Consider the following 14,817-nt stretch of genomic DNA (forward strand, 5'->3'; position numbering starts at 1 on the left):
AATCTGGACCGGAACTTTTAAATGGGGAATTCCCTTTTTATTTTTACTGCAGTTAGCGCCTTTTATTTACTGACGTCATATACGATTTACAAATTACGTCGCATCGTATTTGAAACATTACACAAGACTGCCGCAGAGTATGATTCTTAACGTTAAGCAAATCCATGAAAGGATTTTTGATCATAGATTTAACAAAGTGTTGTTATGACGTTAAATTAAAAATGGTTTTTGTAAAACATAAAAGAAGGTATGTAATAAATACAGAACTTCACATACGTTGTTTTCGCTTTCTATTTATTGCACTCGTTTATTTTGCGAAAGAACATACCACTCAACCGCTACGCGGTCTCGTGGTATATATTCTTGCGCTAAATAAACTCGTGCAATAAATAGGAAACGAAAACAACGTATGTGAAGTTCTGTATATTTACATATATATTATGTTCTATCAAAAAAAAAAAAAAAAAAAAAAAAAAAAAAAAAAAAAAAAAAAAAAAAATATATATATATATATATATATATATATATATATATATATATATATATATATATATATATTAAATTATAAAACACTATTCACAAATCCAAAATTGAAATAAGTAAAAATCAGTAAAAGTTCGGTGTTTTATATTCTGTTTTTTAATATTATTAATAATAGTGATTATTTTTAAAATGTCTCACGTACAGTGGAACGAGTATACAACACTGAAATTTACGCACTATTAGATTGAATATTTCTGTCTCTGTAAAGCTTTGTGTCATATTATTTGTATTATTATTATTATTTTATCTATTTACAGCCATTGAACCTGCGACATAAATATAAAATGGACAGAAATGTTCGATCTATGTGCACTATACGCACGTCCGTGTACTTTATTTTCAGAAAAAAGTGGGTTGGGTGGGGTTTTTTTTCGAATTTTAAAGACAAACATCTCTTCGTACGTATACAAATGTTATTACTGGAAGCGTGCATGCTCGTAGTCTATTTTTCCTGATAAAATGAGCTTTCTTACTTCCTACGGTTGTTTTGCAACAGTTTAAAACATGGATATATAAATTATAATAGAATTAAGTTTCTGTAACATAACTATTGAAGATTACATAGTATTAAATTAGAGTTATCACTAACAGGTAAATTGTTATCTCTGTTACCTGGTACAAAATCTTCTGAAACACACTGTTAAAATAGGTAGACTGAAAAAAATGTAATTCACTAAAAGGTAAATTGATATTTCTGTTGACTAGTGCCATGCCAATTGGAACATGCTCTGTGAAACTAGTTAGATTAAAAAAAACAGAAAGAAATTTAATTCACTAAAAGGTAAATTGATAATTCTGTCACCAAGTGAGAAGTCATTCGGATCACAATGTGAAACTAGTTAGATTTTTTTTTAAAACATAATTCACTAAAAGGTAAATTATTATTTCTGTTACCTAGTGAAAAGTCATAGTTCTGTAAATCTAGTTGGATTAAAAAAAAACTTAATTCACTAAAAGGTAAATTGATATTACTGTAACTTAGTGAGAAGTCGTTTGAGAAAACAACCTGTGAAACTAATTAGATTTTTTTTTTAAAACCCACCTTAATTTATTAACAGGTAAAACTAAATTGTTATTTCTGTTACCTAGTAAGAAATCGTTCGGAACACACTCTGTGAAGCTAGGTAGGCTGAAGAACTCGATCTCAGTAACCTGTCTTTGGCTGGATTTACACTGACACGTTCCACTGAAGCATTCCTGTTTCCGTGCGTCCTCGCAGAACAAATTGACGTCATCGCACGACTCCCCAAGCAAGGAATATTTCTCACCTATACGAAAATTCAGAATCTTGAAGAAAAATACATTTTTCTCTAACAGAAACTTAGTTGTTCCGCCAGTAGTAGGGAGTGTAGTAGGTGGTTACAAATGCCTCTTAACAATGCCAGAAGTAACTACTGAAGACTCAATGAAATGGTCAGACTAATCCCACAGCTGAAGCAGATGGGAAATGGCAGGTATGTCGCTCGGATAGCCACAAGAGGCAAGCACCTGTCTCGATTGGGGAGACAAGGATTGGGATGTGGAGATGCGAAAGTTGAAAGATAGGAGTTGCCAGATCGGGAAGAAATGAAATGTATTTCAAAGGAAAGAAAGGAAAGGAGATAGATGGATAAAAAACAACCTACAAACAAAACCCCCAACAAACAACAACAACAACAAAACACAACAACAACAAAACAAAACAAAACAAGTTAGTGGTTTGGAATCCAAGATGAAGGAAATCAAATGGACATAATATTATCTACTAAAGGACGCAACAAAAAATATTGCCTTAAAATATACGAAACGACAAAAGAAACGAAAATATGAATTTAGTTTTTTTTTAATTTATTTTAATTATTCAGTTTAAATCCTATTAAGTTTCCGTCTATTAAAATTACCAATGGTTTGTGATCATTTAAGACCCATTTGGACAGTCTATTTACCGAGTTAAGTGAATCAAATACCAGGAGGACTGCCACTCCAAGACTGCATAGTGTTTGTTTAGCATAGTGTTTGTTTAACATAGTGTTTGTTTAGCATAGTGTTTGTTTAGCATAGTGTTTGTTTAACATAGTGTTTAACATAGTATTTGTTTGACATAGTGTTTGTCTAACATAGTGTTTGTTTAACATAGTGTTTGTTCAACATAGTGTTTGTTTAACATAGTATTTGTTTGACATAGTGTTTGTTTAACATAGTGTTTGTTTAACATAGTGTTTGTTTAACATAGTGTTTGTTCAACATAGTGTTTGTTTAACATAGTGTTTCTTTAACATAGTGTTTGTAGAGAGACATTACCAGGAATGAACGATTGTTCTTTGCACCGCTCTCCATCGTCTGACTTGATAAATCCGGACTTGCAGACGCACAGACCGTCTGTGGAACACTCCGCGCGTTTTGTGCACGTGAGCCCGACCTCTGTACAAGGCTCGCCCAAGCTCACCACTGAAAAACAGACAAGATAAATATGACCTTACAAACTGAGAATATGTTAGTTTTACGGTGAATTGTACATAGCGGTAGATGTAAACAATTAACCTTCAGTTGGACTATCCTGAACTTTTCAACCCTAGCAAGACTTTGTTCCTCCCCAATAAAATAAATACAAATTTAGCTTTTTCATGTTGTTGGTTGGTTGGTTTGTTTTTTTGTTTTGTTTTTAAACACTATCTTACCTTAAATTGTTTTAAATATAAAGCGTTATACGGATAAATATATTTGGAATGACCTTTGGTCGAATTATTTAAATTTTTGTTTGCCCGTTGGAAGAGAAAAAGTCGTTCAGGTGGAATAGAACTTGCCATCGTTTGCCAATCTGTTGTTTTGGTTTTGATTGGGTAATAGAGCATAGCAAACTGTTTCATAACGCCTATCCACCTGAGCACGCGAAGGGATAGCCCGAGTACGCTGACTGTACACGGAAAAGGAAGGAAGGAAGGAAAAGTTTTATTTAACGACGCGCTCAACACATTTTATTTACGGTTATATGACGTACACGAAAAAACCCCTGACAGAACCTCTTTCAATAATGTTCCGGTTAAATACGTATTTTTTTACAGGTTTCTTCCTGTAGTTTGTGTATTAGTGATTAATATGTGAATTTTATTAATAAGGTAGCTCAAACATGATCGGTGTATAGGTATATCAGGTCCGTAGCTAGCGGGGAAGGGGGGGGGGGGGCAAGAAAAAAATTCGGGGAAAAATATAGAAACTTAAAGAACATTCTCTTCTTGGTTTAAACAATATTTATTGCCGTCAAACTGCGGTTTGGGATTAGCCAACAGGCAAGAGCCTATATTAAGGCCTCTCCCTACATTTATAAATACAAGTTTGATACATCAAGATGACAGAAATAGTATAATAATTTAAATAAATTCAAATTAGCTAAGATGAGTCTCAAACTTGTATTTATAAATGTAGGGAGAGGCCTTCTCAGAGAAGAATGGAAGAGAGAGAGAAGAAAGGAAAAATAAAAATAGATAGTTTATATGATATTATTTAGTCACAGTAGGGAAGGGAGAAGGAGGAATAATGAATGGTTAGTTATCGAAACGTTTGCTATTAATTATAAAGTCTTGAACAGATTTAAATATAACACTATTTTCGTGGGTACTAAAATTTGGGTCACCAAATAATAAAGTCTTGCAATTAAGATTGTGATATTTTGACAGGTGAGTATTACGAATTACATTATATAGTGGACAATAACATAAAAAATGTTCTGCATCTTCAATAAGATGTCCACAAGTACAAAATGGACTGTCACTTACGTGTCTTGCAAATTTATGACCATTTAGATCGCTAGTTCCCAAGCGGAGTCGACTATGTAATATCTGTTGACTTCTATCACCATCGTAAAAGTAGCACGGTACAATTGGGTCTGATTTATTTAATTCTGATTTAAATCTATTTAACGATGAAGAATTCCTAATATCGGACGTTATATTATTCCATCATTTAACTGCGGAAGGAAAAAAGGAATTCGCGAAAAGTTTAGTTCGACAAAAGTATGTAAGGAGGCGATCTACATTACGAGTGTAATATGGTTTTTTTGCAGAAATGGGGCGTGGTAATTGTAATGTCCTCTTCTTAACCGTTTAAGAAGTTTTAGACATTAACTACTCAGTTGTTCCCCAAACTAAAATTCCTAGCTACGGCCCTGTATTGAACGTCAAACACAGAATTGTTGTTGTATTAGAGCTGTAATCTTTGACGACCGTTTGGTAGACAGCAATTGCGCCGAATTTACACAGATTGGTCTCTGACGGTTAAAGAGAAACGTCCGTCTAGCTCTCTTATCGTCAGAGTACTCGAGCTAGCCAAAGGACTACACGTTTATAAAAATACCTCGGAAACACTTGGTCTTGTCCGCACTAGCGAGGGTTTCGTTTTGACAGACGCACAGTTTGTCGAGACATCCAACCGCCTGACAGATGGAGTTGACAGGGCAGGAATCAGGGGCATCTTTACACGACTCAGATACCTTCAGTGTGGCGCCTGGAAAAAACCCAAAACATTCACAACATGCGAAAAACGAAATAAATTTAGCCTGCGACGAGCTCAAGCGCGATACATATTTTATAGGACCCCCAAATTAATAATAATAATAATAATAATAATAATAAATTCAAGACCGCTGGGTTTTCTTAGCAATTTGTTTACAATCTCCATTTCACGAATGCCGATTTATTTTTTGGAAACATCTTTTCAGGAGTTGGTCACTTTCACCGTGGGCCTCTTTTAAAAATATTTCCTGGGTTCGCCCTTGTTTACAGACAAATGGAAAACAAATCAGTGAATGCTTCAATCTACATATATGACAAGTTATATATTCAGTGTGTATACTCCGCATAAAAAAATATTTACCGTGGATCTGGACGACTGCCAGCCACAAACAGAACGTGACGAGGAACTTGCGTAGAGTCATCGAGATCGTTATCTGCAAATTAAACAATAACACTCAATGCATGAGTGGATTTTATTTAAATGTAATCAATGGATAGAAGATGCGATTCCCCACCCCCACCCCCACCCCCACCACCACCACCACCACCTCCACTCAACTCGGTATAATAGTAATAACAATAATAATATTAATAATAATAATAATAATAATAATAATAACGGTACCCGCTGTCGAAATAACTGCTAGCATTTGTTAGATACCAGGCTATTTCTCGTTCCAGCCAGTGCTCCACAACTGGTGTAACAAAGGCCGTGGTATGTACTATACTGTCTGTGGGATGGTGCACATAAAAGATCCCTTGCTGTTGATCGAAAAGAGTAGCCCATGCGGGTTTCCTCTCTCAATATCTGTGTGGTCCTTAACCATATCACCGTAAATAAAATGTGTTGAGTGCGTCGTTAAATAAAAACATTTCCTTCCTTGTTAGACACCAAGCGCAAATTCGCCTGAGCTGTTTCGATTGGACCTATTCACTGATTGTGATTTTGTCCCCTCCCAGGCAATGACCCACGACTGATATATCAATGGCCTTGGTATGTGCTGTCTGTGGAAATGTGCGTATAACAGATCCCTTGCTATTGATAACTGACACACATAGAGGGGTTACCTCTAAGACTAATAAGTTAAAATTTTGAATTTTGTTTTGTTTAACGAAACCACTAGAGCACATTAATTCATTAATCATCAGCTATTGGATGTCAATCATTTGGTAATTTGTGACTTGTAGTTTTACAGGAAACCTGCTACATTTGTTTTGCCATTAACAGCAAGGGATCTTTTATACAGTAGGCATTTACCCACAGATATGACAGTACATACCACGACATTTGGTATACCAGTCGTGGTGCACTGCTTGTGACGGGAAACACTAAGATTGCACGTGAGAATTATCAGCTATTTGATAACCAATAGCCGATGATTAACTGATCAATATGTTTTAGTGGTGGCATGAAACAAAACGAACTTTAACTTTCCAATTGTGATTAGCGATAGTTCAAAATGTGTTTTGTTGTCATTAAAAACATTTAAAAACAAATTTCCTCCCATTTCCCCTCCCTCTCCCCATACTAGATCGACCCCAAGAGTCATGAGTCGGGTCGAAGTTCCTTTAATTCTAGCACATGCTTGCATAGTTTGATCTACCTTTTCATTGTTCACCGAAGCTGGTTTTCTCTGACGTGTTCTTAAGTTACAGAGATAGCAAATAAACTTCACAATTAAACAGATATTAAAATATACAGTTAAACATCGTGTACAAGTACGTTTCGGTTACATTTATATTCCTTCAGTGCACGACAGTAACATGAGATGCTTTCGTGATACAGATGGCGACAGGATTAAAAAACAACAACAAAAACAACGATCTCGAAACAGACATGGTGGTATAATGTTTAGACCCTCGGACGTTAGCCTGGTAGTTCCTGGGTTCGCACCTCGATACCGGCTCCTAACCTTACTGAGTCGTAACGGCTTAATGGGGGAAGAGCGAACTTAGAACGTACCAGTCTTGCATCCGATGGTTTAACCACGACACCACCGATGCCGGTCTAAAAACTCTGAGAACTTTAAGTTCCAATCAGAAGCTCAAAGAATATATTTCTCGTCTAAAGCTTGTGATGGGTCGTCTAAACGTTTCTGTGCATGTAATGTGAGGAGTAGATTTGATATAAAGCGATATAAAGTAGATTTAATGATATACAGTTAAGTAGATTTAATGATATACAGTTCAGTAGATTTAATGAAATAAAGTCAAGTAGATTTAATGATATACAGTTAAGTAGATTTAATGATATACAGTTAAGTATATTTAATGAAATAAAGTCAAGTAGATTTAATGATATACAGTTAAGTAGATTTAATGATATACAGTTCAGTAGATTTAATGAAATAAAGTCAAGCAGATTTAATGATATACAGTTAAGTAGATTTAATGATATACAGTTAAGTATATTTAATGAAATAAAGTCAAGTAGATTTAATGATATACAGTTAAGTAGATTTAATGAAATACAGTTAAGTAGATTTAATGAAATAAAGTCAAGTAGATTTAATGATATACAGTTAAGTAGATTTAATGAAATAAAGTCAAATAGATTTAATTATATAAAGTGAAGCAGTCGGTAATACAACTTTAATTCTAAAACAGCAAAACGAATGAACGAATGAATGCTTAATGATAACAAGAAGCACCAAATATATATATATATATATCAGCTGTCGGATGTCAAAAAATAGTAAATAGTGTTTTGCCTAGACATTTGGAACGAAATGATAGACTAAACACTTTTGGGATATTTTCACCATTTTCAGGGCATTTTTCTGGTTTTATTAAAGACAAAAACTGATTGAAATAAAAGTAAATGTAATTAATGTGCTTGCATTAATAAATGTAATTAATGTGCTTGCTTTAATAAATGTAATTAATATGCTTGTTTTAATAAATGTAATTAATATGCTTGCTTTAATAAATGAATGGCAAAACATATAACTGGGATATTTTGTCAATTACTAATACATTTTCTGAGTGTTTTACAATTTAGGCAGTTTTAGAATGAATGATTGAAAACGGCTTGTTTAATCCAGGAGTAGCAAGGCGCTGATTAAGGCAAGGCGCTGATTAAGGCAAGATGGTGATTAAGGCAAGACGGTGATTAAGGCAAGACGGTGATTAAGGCAAGATGGTGATTAAGGCAAGATGGTGATTTGTTCAACTTCCTTATTGCTTAAGGGGGCGGGACGTAGCCCAGTGGTAAAGCGTTCGCTCGATGCGCGGTCGGTCTAGGGTCGATCCCCGTTAGTGGACCCGTTGAGCTATTTCTCGCTCCAGCTAGTGCACCACGACTGGTATATCAGAGGCCGTGGTATGTGCTATCTTGTCTGTGGGATGGTGTATATAAAATATCCCTTGCTGCTAATCGAAAAGAGTAGCCCATGAAGTGGCGACAGCGGGTTTCCTCCCTCAATATCTGCGTGGTCCTTAACCATATGTCTGATGCCATATAACCGTAAATAAAATATCTTGAGTGCGTCGTTAAATAAAACACTTCCTTTCATTATTGCTTAACGTTTTTGCAATTTTAAACAGGGCGACCAACTTTCCGGAATTTTCCGAAAAATCCGGAATTTTTCACCTATATCCAGAATTCCGAAATTAATGCCAAAAATCCGGAATTTTTTTTCAAAATTCGCTATCATTATTTTTTTTTTGGAAGCAACCATTTCTAAATATATTTAAAATTTTCTATATTTTGAAATCCCGAGTTTATTAAACAGAGTTTACCATTCTGCATTCTCCACTGCAACCTGAACTTGGAATTATCGATTGTTTCGTGCTATTACTAAGACGTTTGTCTATTGGCTGTATTTGTCAATAGCCGATCAATGAAAATGTTTTGACAATCGAGTAAACTGAAGCCATGTATGAAATTTGTCTTACTTGCTATGTAGTTTATGTATTTATTTTAAAGATATTTCAAATATCATATAGTAATTACTACGGGACAGACATCTGTTCTATGACGATGCATGCAACTTCACCACGGTGTATAAAAACCTGAACATATAACAGAACACTTGCGATCTGTGACACATTCATGACATTAATATTAATTAATTAATATACCTACCGATCTTGTTTTATTCAAGTAAGTTAAAGGCATATTGTCACAGACCACTGACCTATTACATGGCCTAACAAAGTATTACTTAAATATATATATATATATTTGATTTGTCCCTAAATGTACTTTATTCAACCATCTACGTAACCACCATACTCCACATATTAATGATATTTTGTAAAAATAATTGAATTATGGCAATGGTCCATAATTCAAAAACTAACATTGCTGAGAGGGTTGACATGGATTTCACTCCATCATGGTGTAGTTAAAGTGATGCAATATCTAGGTTTGGTCTGTAAAAATTAAATGTAATTTTGATTTATTAATAATTTTTTGAGAAATAAGGTCCTTAAATCTGTGACAGTATGCCTTTAAACTATAAAATTTTTAAATTTTTACAAACCATTGTTAGATTTTGCCGCGAAAAGTGCCACTCTAATAGTAATGTAAGCGTAATGCAGAACGATAGCAAGTTAACCACAAATTTGTTCGACCCTACTGATGAAATAGTGCAAATGTGGCAATATACCTACATAAAAATAACATTGGTACCAAGTTTGTCACTTTATTACTAATCTGTAGGTGGGAGTGAAACTGTACCACACTATTTGCTAATAAAGTGGGGCTTTTAGGTGTTTTTTTTTGGTGATAATTGTTTATGTTTGGTCTGTGTGTGTGTGTGTGTGTGTGTGTGTGTGTGTGTGTGTGTGTGTGTGTGTGTGTGTGTGTGTGTGTGTGTGATAATGCTGTTAATTGCTGTACTAGGTATAGTAACTTTATTTACACTGATGAATATATTTAGCATGTTTTACTAGACAAGCCATAAAGTAGGGTTATGCTTAAAAAGGAAGTAGAAAAATTCTGCCACTTATGTGGATTGATTTATACTTTTATTATTGAATACATAACATTCCAATAAATAATATAATTTTTTGTATTGTTATTATCTCTTTGGTTGTTGTTATTTTTTAAATATGTTTCAAATTATTTTTTATATTTTTGAAAATGGCGTTTTCGCGTGCTTTAAACTATTGTTTTGAAAGGGGCGTTCGCGCTCTTAAAAATGAAAATACCACACAATTCCGAAAAAATATTTCCATTAAGTTAGTCGCCCTGAACTTATCAGCATAATACAATATACAAAATAATAATAAATATATACAGAATATGTACAGGATTATGGTGGAGAGTGATTTAGTAACAAATAATAAAATAAATAAATTAAGGTTCTATTGACTTATATTATTTAATACGGATCGGGGGCGGGACGTAACCCAGTGGTACAGCGCTCGCTCGCTGTGCGGTCGTTCTGGTATCGATCCCCGTCGGTGGGCCCATTGGGCACCACGACTGGTATATCAAAGGCCGTGGTATGTACTAATCTGTCTGTGGGATCGGGCATATAAAAGATCCCTTGCTGCTAATCGAAAAGAGTAGCCCATGAAGTGGCGACAGCGGGTTTCCTCTTTCATTATCTGTGTGGTCCTTAATCATATGTTTGACGCCATATAACCGTAAATAAAATGTGTTGAGTGCGTCATTAAATAAAACATTTCTTTATTTCTTTAATACGGATCGGAGCGGATCATTTGATCATGCTCATATACGACTAAGGTTTCGAGCATGTCTATCCCGGGTCCTGTCTCTAGATAGCCAGGGGCATGACTCGGGACACAAATTATTACCGGGTCAGTTTTGAATATTACGGCCTAAAAATAATAAAAGGGGTTTTAATAAATTTTAAAGCACATTTCCAAAACGAAAATAATAAAATAAATTAATTTAATTACTAATTTAGTCGCAGTTTATGAGAGGGCTTCCTAAATTAAAAAATTATCATTACTATTTTTATTATTTACATATACATATAAGTCATTATTAAGTATACTGAGAGATAAATGTATTATTGGTTTAATAAACATGTAAACGAATAGTACTATACTGAATAAATAGAAGTAATGTTAATATTAACCAGTTTGCTCTAATAGCTGATCTCTAACGGCATTTGCTCTAAATAAACATTTCCCAAGATTATTAAGTTTTTTAGTATTAGTCAGACGCTAATAGTTGGATAAGTTTGAAAACGCTTGGACGTCTATGGTATAATTTAAAAGTATTTTTTATTCTTAAATCATTATGACGTGAGCAGAGGACAAATGATACTCATCTTCTATTTGATACGGTGCTAGACTATTGTGGCATGCTAAACAAGTTTGGGAAAATACTTGTAAATATATGTAAAATATATTATCTTAAGCTCCCTTGCTACTTTACATGAGAGGTGCTAGCAACACAGAAGGATTTTCTATTCATATATATATATATATATATATATATCTTCTTTTGTGTTTCTCTCTGTGTGTTTTTGTCCCTCTCCCATCTTTCACTCCTTTTTGTTCTCTCTCTCTGTTCCCCCAGCTCTCTCTCTCTCTCTCTTCTCTCTCTCTCTCTCTCTCTCTCTCTCTCTCTCTCTCTCTCTATGTATATATATATATATATATATATCGCTCTCTCTCTCTCTCTCTCTCTCTCTATATATATATATATATATATATCGCTCTCTCTCTCTCTCTCTCTCTCTCTCTCTCTCTCTCTCTCTCTCTCTCTCTCTCTCTGTCTTTCTATCTCCTGAATTTTATTACTGATTATAGTAAACATTAACAGCTTTTAGATTTCTTTCCTCTCTGTCTAAAGTGACAGCTTTTATATATTTGTTCTTATTTTTTAAAAAAAAAAGAAAAAAAAAGAGAGAGAGAAAAAAAGCTAAAACATCAATGCAGTAAGAATCGACTTCAAACTTACCTTGTCCCCGGTCTTCAGATTTAAATGACAGAACGTGAAGCAACGTACGGTTTTTGTCGTCGCTGCTCGGGCGTTTCCCCGGGTGTCGTTTTCTGACTGGGCGCGCCCTAAGTATGGAATCCAGGATGTATGCAAGATGTCTGCCAACAATACCCATCCCGGGTGCAGGCGCAGCCGCCATTGTCTGTGGCACGCGCCACTGTCACTACAATACGATACCCGGTCACGTCTTATATTTTTTTTATCAACACTCATATCTAATAGATGCTTTGTGGCCGATATGACGGGCCGCTGGGAGATGCATAGTCTAATAATAGACAGGTATATAAAGCGAGAGTTAGTACTTTGGCATGATTTAAGAACAAAATTATCTGTTACCCTTCTGAAGGATTTTGTTTATGTTAAGATCTTCCGTCTTTTTCATTTCGTTTTTCATTTCGTTTTTCTTTTGTTTTTCTTTTTTACGAACTGATCAAATTGACATGTTGGGGAGCCTAGAAACGTTGACTTACAGTGCTAATGCATATATAACGTCTGTCTTAAAGGGACATTCCTGTAAGATGTTTCCGAAAAATATAATATTTCTACGATTAAACTTACATATTAAATATATTTTCTCGTTTAGAATATCAGTGTTTGTATATTCAATGTGTTTCTGGACGTCTTAATACTTATAAGAAACCCAAACTGGATTCTGTCTTCAAATAATTACGTACGTACGAAAAAATTTATTATAAATAAAATGAAATTTAACCTAGTACAAATATTAGAACGATCAGAAACACATTTAATATACAGCCTCTAATATTTTATGCAGAAAAATATATTTGATATGTAATTACAGTCGTTAAAAAGTCTCTGTTAGTCGATAACATCTTAAAAATTGCAGCAAACTCGGGAATGTCCCTTTAACACAAGCAGATTTAATGTATTTAAAGAATGTGGTTTTACAAAGTTAATGTATGGTCAGACAAAAAACTTCAAAAACTATCTTTGCATATCTGGAACAATATAGGTAATACAATAAACATTTCGAATATGCACCTGTTTTACATTGTAAAGGAATTCGTGAAACACAAAATACAATAATAAAAAAAAACCCCAAACAATACACCCCCCCCCCCCCCCGAAAAAACAACACACAAAAACAGCAACAACAACAAAAGAAAGAAAGAAGAAAGCACACACACAAAACAGATGTATATAGCTATATTGCCAGTTATATTTCCTCAGCCTGTACAAATACCTACATAGCCCATTGGATATTCATTTGAATATTTGATCAAACGTGTGCGACATCCATAAACACATTTAATATATATATATATATGTAGCTTCACACACCTCCACAGCACGGATTCTGGCAGTGCACTTTCCCTCGAGGGACACGAACCCAGTACCCGCTAGTCTTGAAACTGATTACGGAGACGGATCTAGAGGAGCAGGGGTCCGGGCACCCGCCCCCTAAATTGTGCGATAGTTATAATTTTATTATATACTAATTTTAATTTATTTACGATCCCCCCTTCAAACCTCCCCCACAGTTCCGTTGGCGTTCCACCCCATGCCACTGCCCCCCCCCCCCCCCCCCCACACACACCTCCAAATGGATTTTCTGGATCCGTTACTGGATTATATGTCTATTGATTCACAGATTTCTTCTGGTTGCAAGTATTATTCAAAAGGTCTCGGTAAACCAAGATGATGCAACAAGAGACCAATTTGGCATCGTTTGTATTTATTATTAATCCCTCCCCCCCAAAAAACCCCCAACAACAAACAAACAAAAACAAACAAACAAACAAAACAAACCAAAACAAAACAAAAAACATAAAACACACACACACACACACAAACACACACACACACACACACACACACACACAAAACCCCTCCCCCAAAAAAAAAACCCACCCCCCCCCCCCCACCCCCCCCCCCCCAACAAAACAGAAACCCCCAAAACCAACAACAAAACAACAAAAACTAAAAGAAACCCCGGTATTTACGAAATGCACTGTGCAGTAGACGGAAACGCACATATCACGGCCTTTCAAATACCAGTCATGGGGAATTTGATGGGGAATTGATTTCAATGTCAAATATCACTGAGTAAACATATCCACATTATATCCAGACACAGACTACAACGAACTAAACACGGCGTATAAAAACATGAATGAGTTAGTGTTTATTAACAATTTTAGATGCTATACGGTGTCAAGAAGATGACATAGAAACAGAGACGACCGTTTATTTAATGATGTTGGAGCATGATATCAATATTGGGGACTAGTGTAACTAAAGTGTTTGGCATTCATAGTCTAGGAAAAGGCTAAAAGCAGTTAATTGTTTTCAATAATCAAAATCCAGGAGAGAGAGAGAGAGAGAGAGAGAGAGAGAGAGAGAGAGAGAGAGAGAGAGAGAGAGAGAGAGAGAGAGAGAGAGAGAGAGAGAGAGAGAGAGAGAGAGAGAGAGAGAGAGAGAGAGAGAGAGAGAGAGAGAGAGAGAGAGAGAGAGAGAGAGAAGCAAAGAAGATAAGTCATTAGAGAGGAATCTTGAAATGTCCGTTTAAGACAGTTAAAACGCATTCATATAACATAACCGTTTTCCGCTGTCATTTTTAGATCATACAATACATATTAATGAGCTTTTGCTTTGTAGCATGGATCAATGACTGTACTTTTTCAATATGCAGGGCTATTGTCGCTCGGTTTCGTGACCGGTGTGCGTGGTGTACGGCGTGTATATTGTGTACGTATTGATATAGATTCTACAATGAAATCTGCACAATAAAAACTTTTATTTGAACTGTAACAAACAGGTGTTCACAGCTTCCTGCTATTTTACTCATAGCTCGCCACCCGTTTGTCGTGCACTACAATATACATGCGACATCAATAA

General features: G+C 35.1%; 1 protein-coding gene across 1 annotated transcript in view; it reads right to left on the reverse strand.

The window, feature by feature from the left end:
- Positions 1–12,097, reverse strand: part of LOC121373487 — a 36,238-nt gene extending 24,141 nt beyond the window's left edge. The window contains exons 1-6 of the mRNA XM_041500157.1: positions 11,917–12,097; positions 6,670–6,674; positions 5,392–5,464; positions 4,873–5,022; positions 2,824–2,970; positions 1,629–1,811 (exon numbers count right to left, since the gene is read on the reverse strand). Of these exons, the coding sequence (XP_041356091.1) occupies positions 1,629–1,811; positions 2,824–2,970; positions 4,873–5,022; positions 5,392–5,464; positions 6,670–6,674; positions 11,917–12,097 (739 nt within the window). The remainder of the gene's footprint in view (positions 1–1,628; positions 1,812–2,823; positions 2,971–4,872; positions 5,023–5,391; positions 5,465–6,669; positions 6,675–11,916) is intronic.
- Between the last annotated feature and the right edge of the window lie 2,720 nt (positions 12,098–14,817).

The sequence above is a fragment of the Gigantopelta aegis genome, chromosome 5 (genome assembly GCF_016097555.1).
Source record: "Gigantopelta aegis isolate Gae_Host chromosome 5, Gae_host_genome, whole genome shotgun sequence".
NCBI lineage: Eukaryota > Metazoa > Mollusca > Gastropoda > Neomphalida > Peltospiridae > Gigantopelta > Gigantopelta aegis.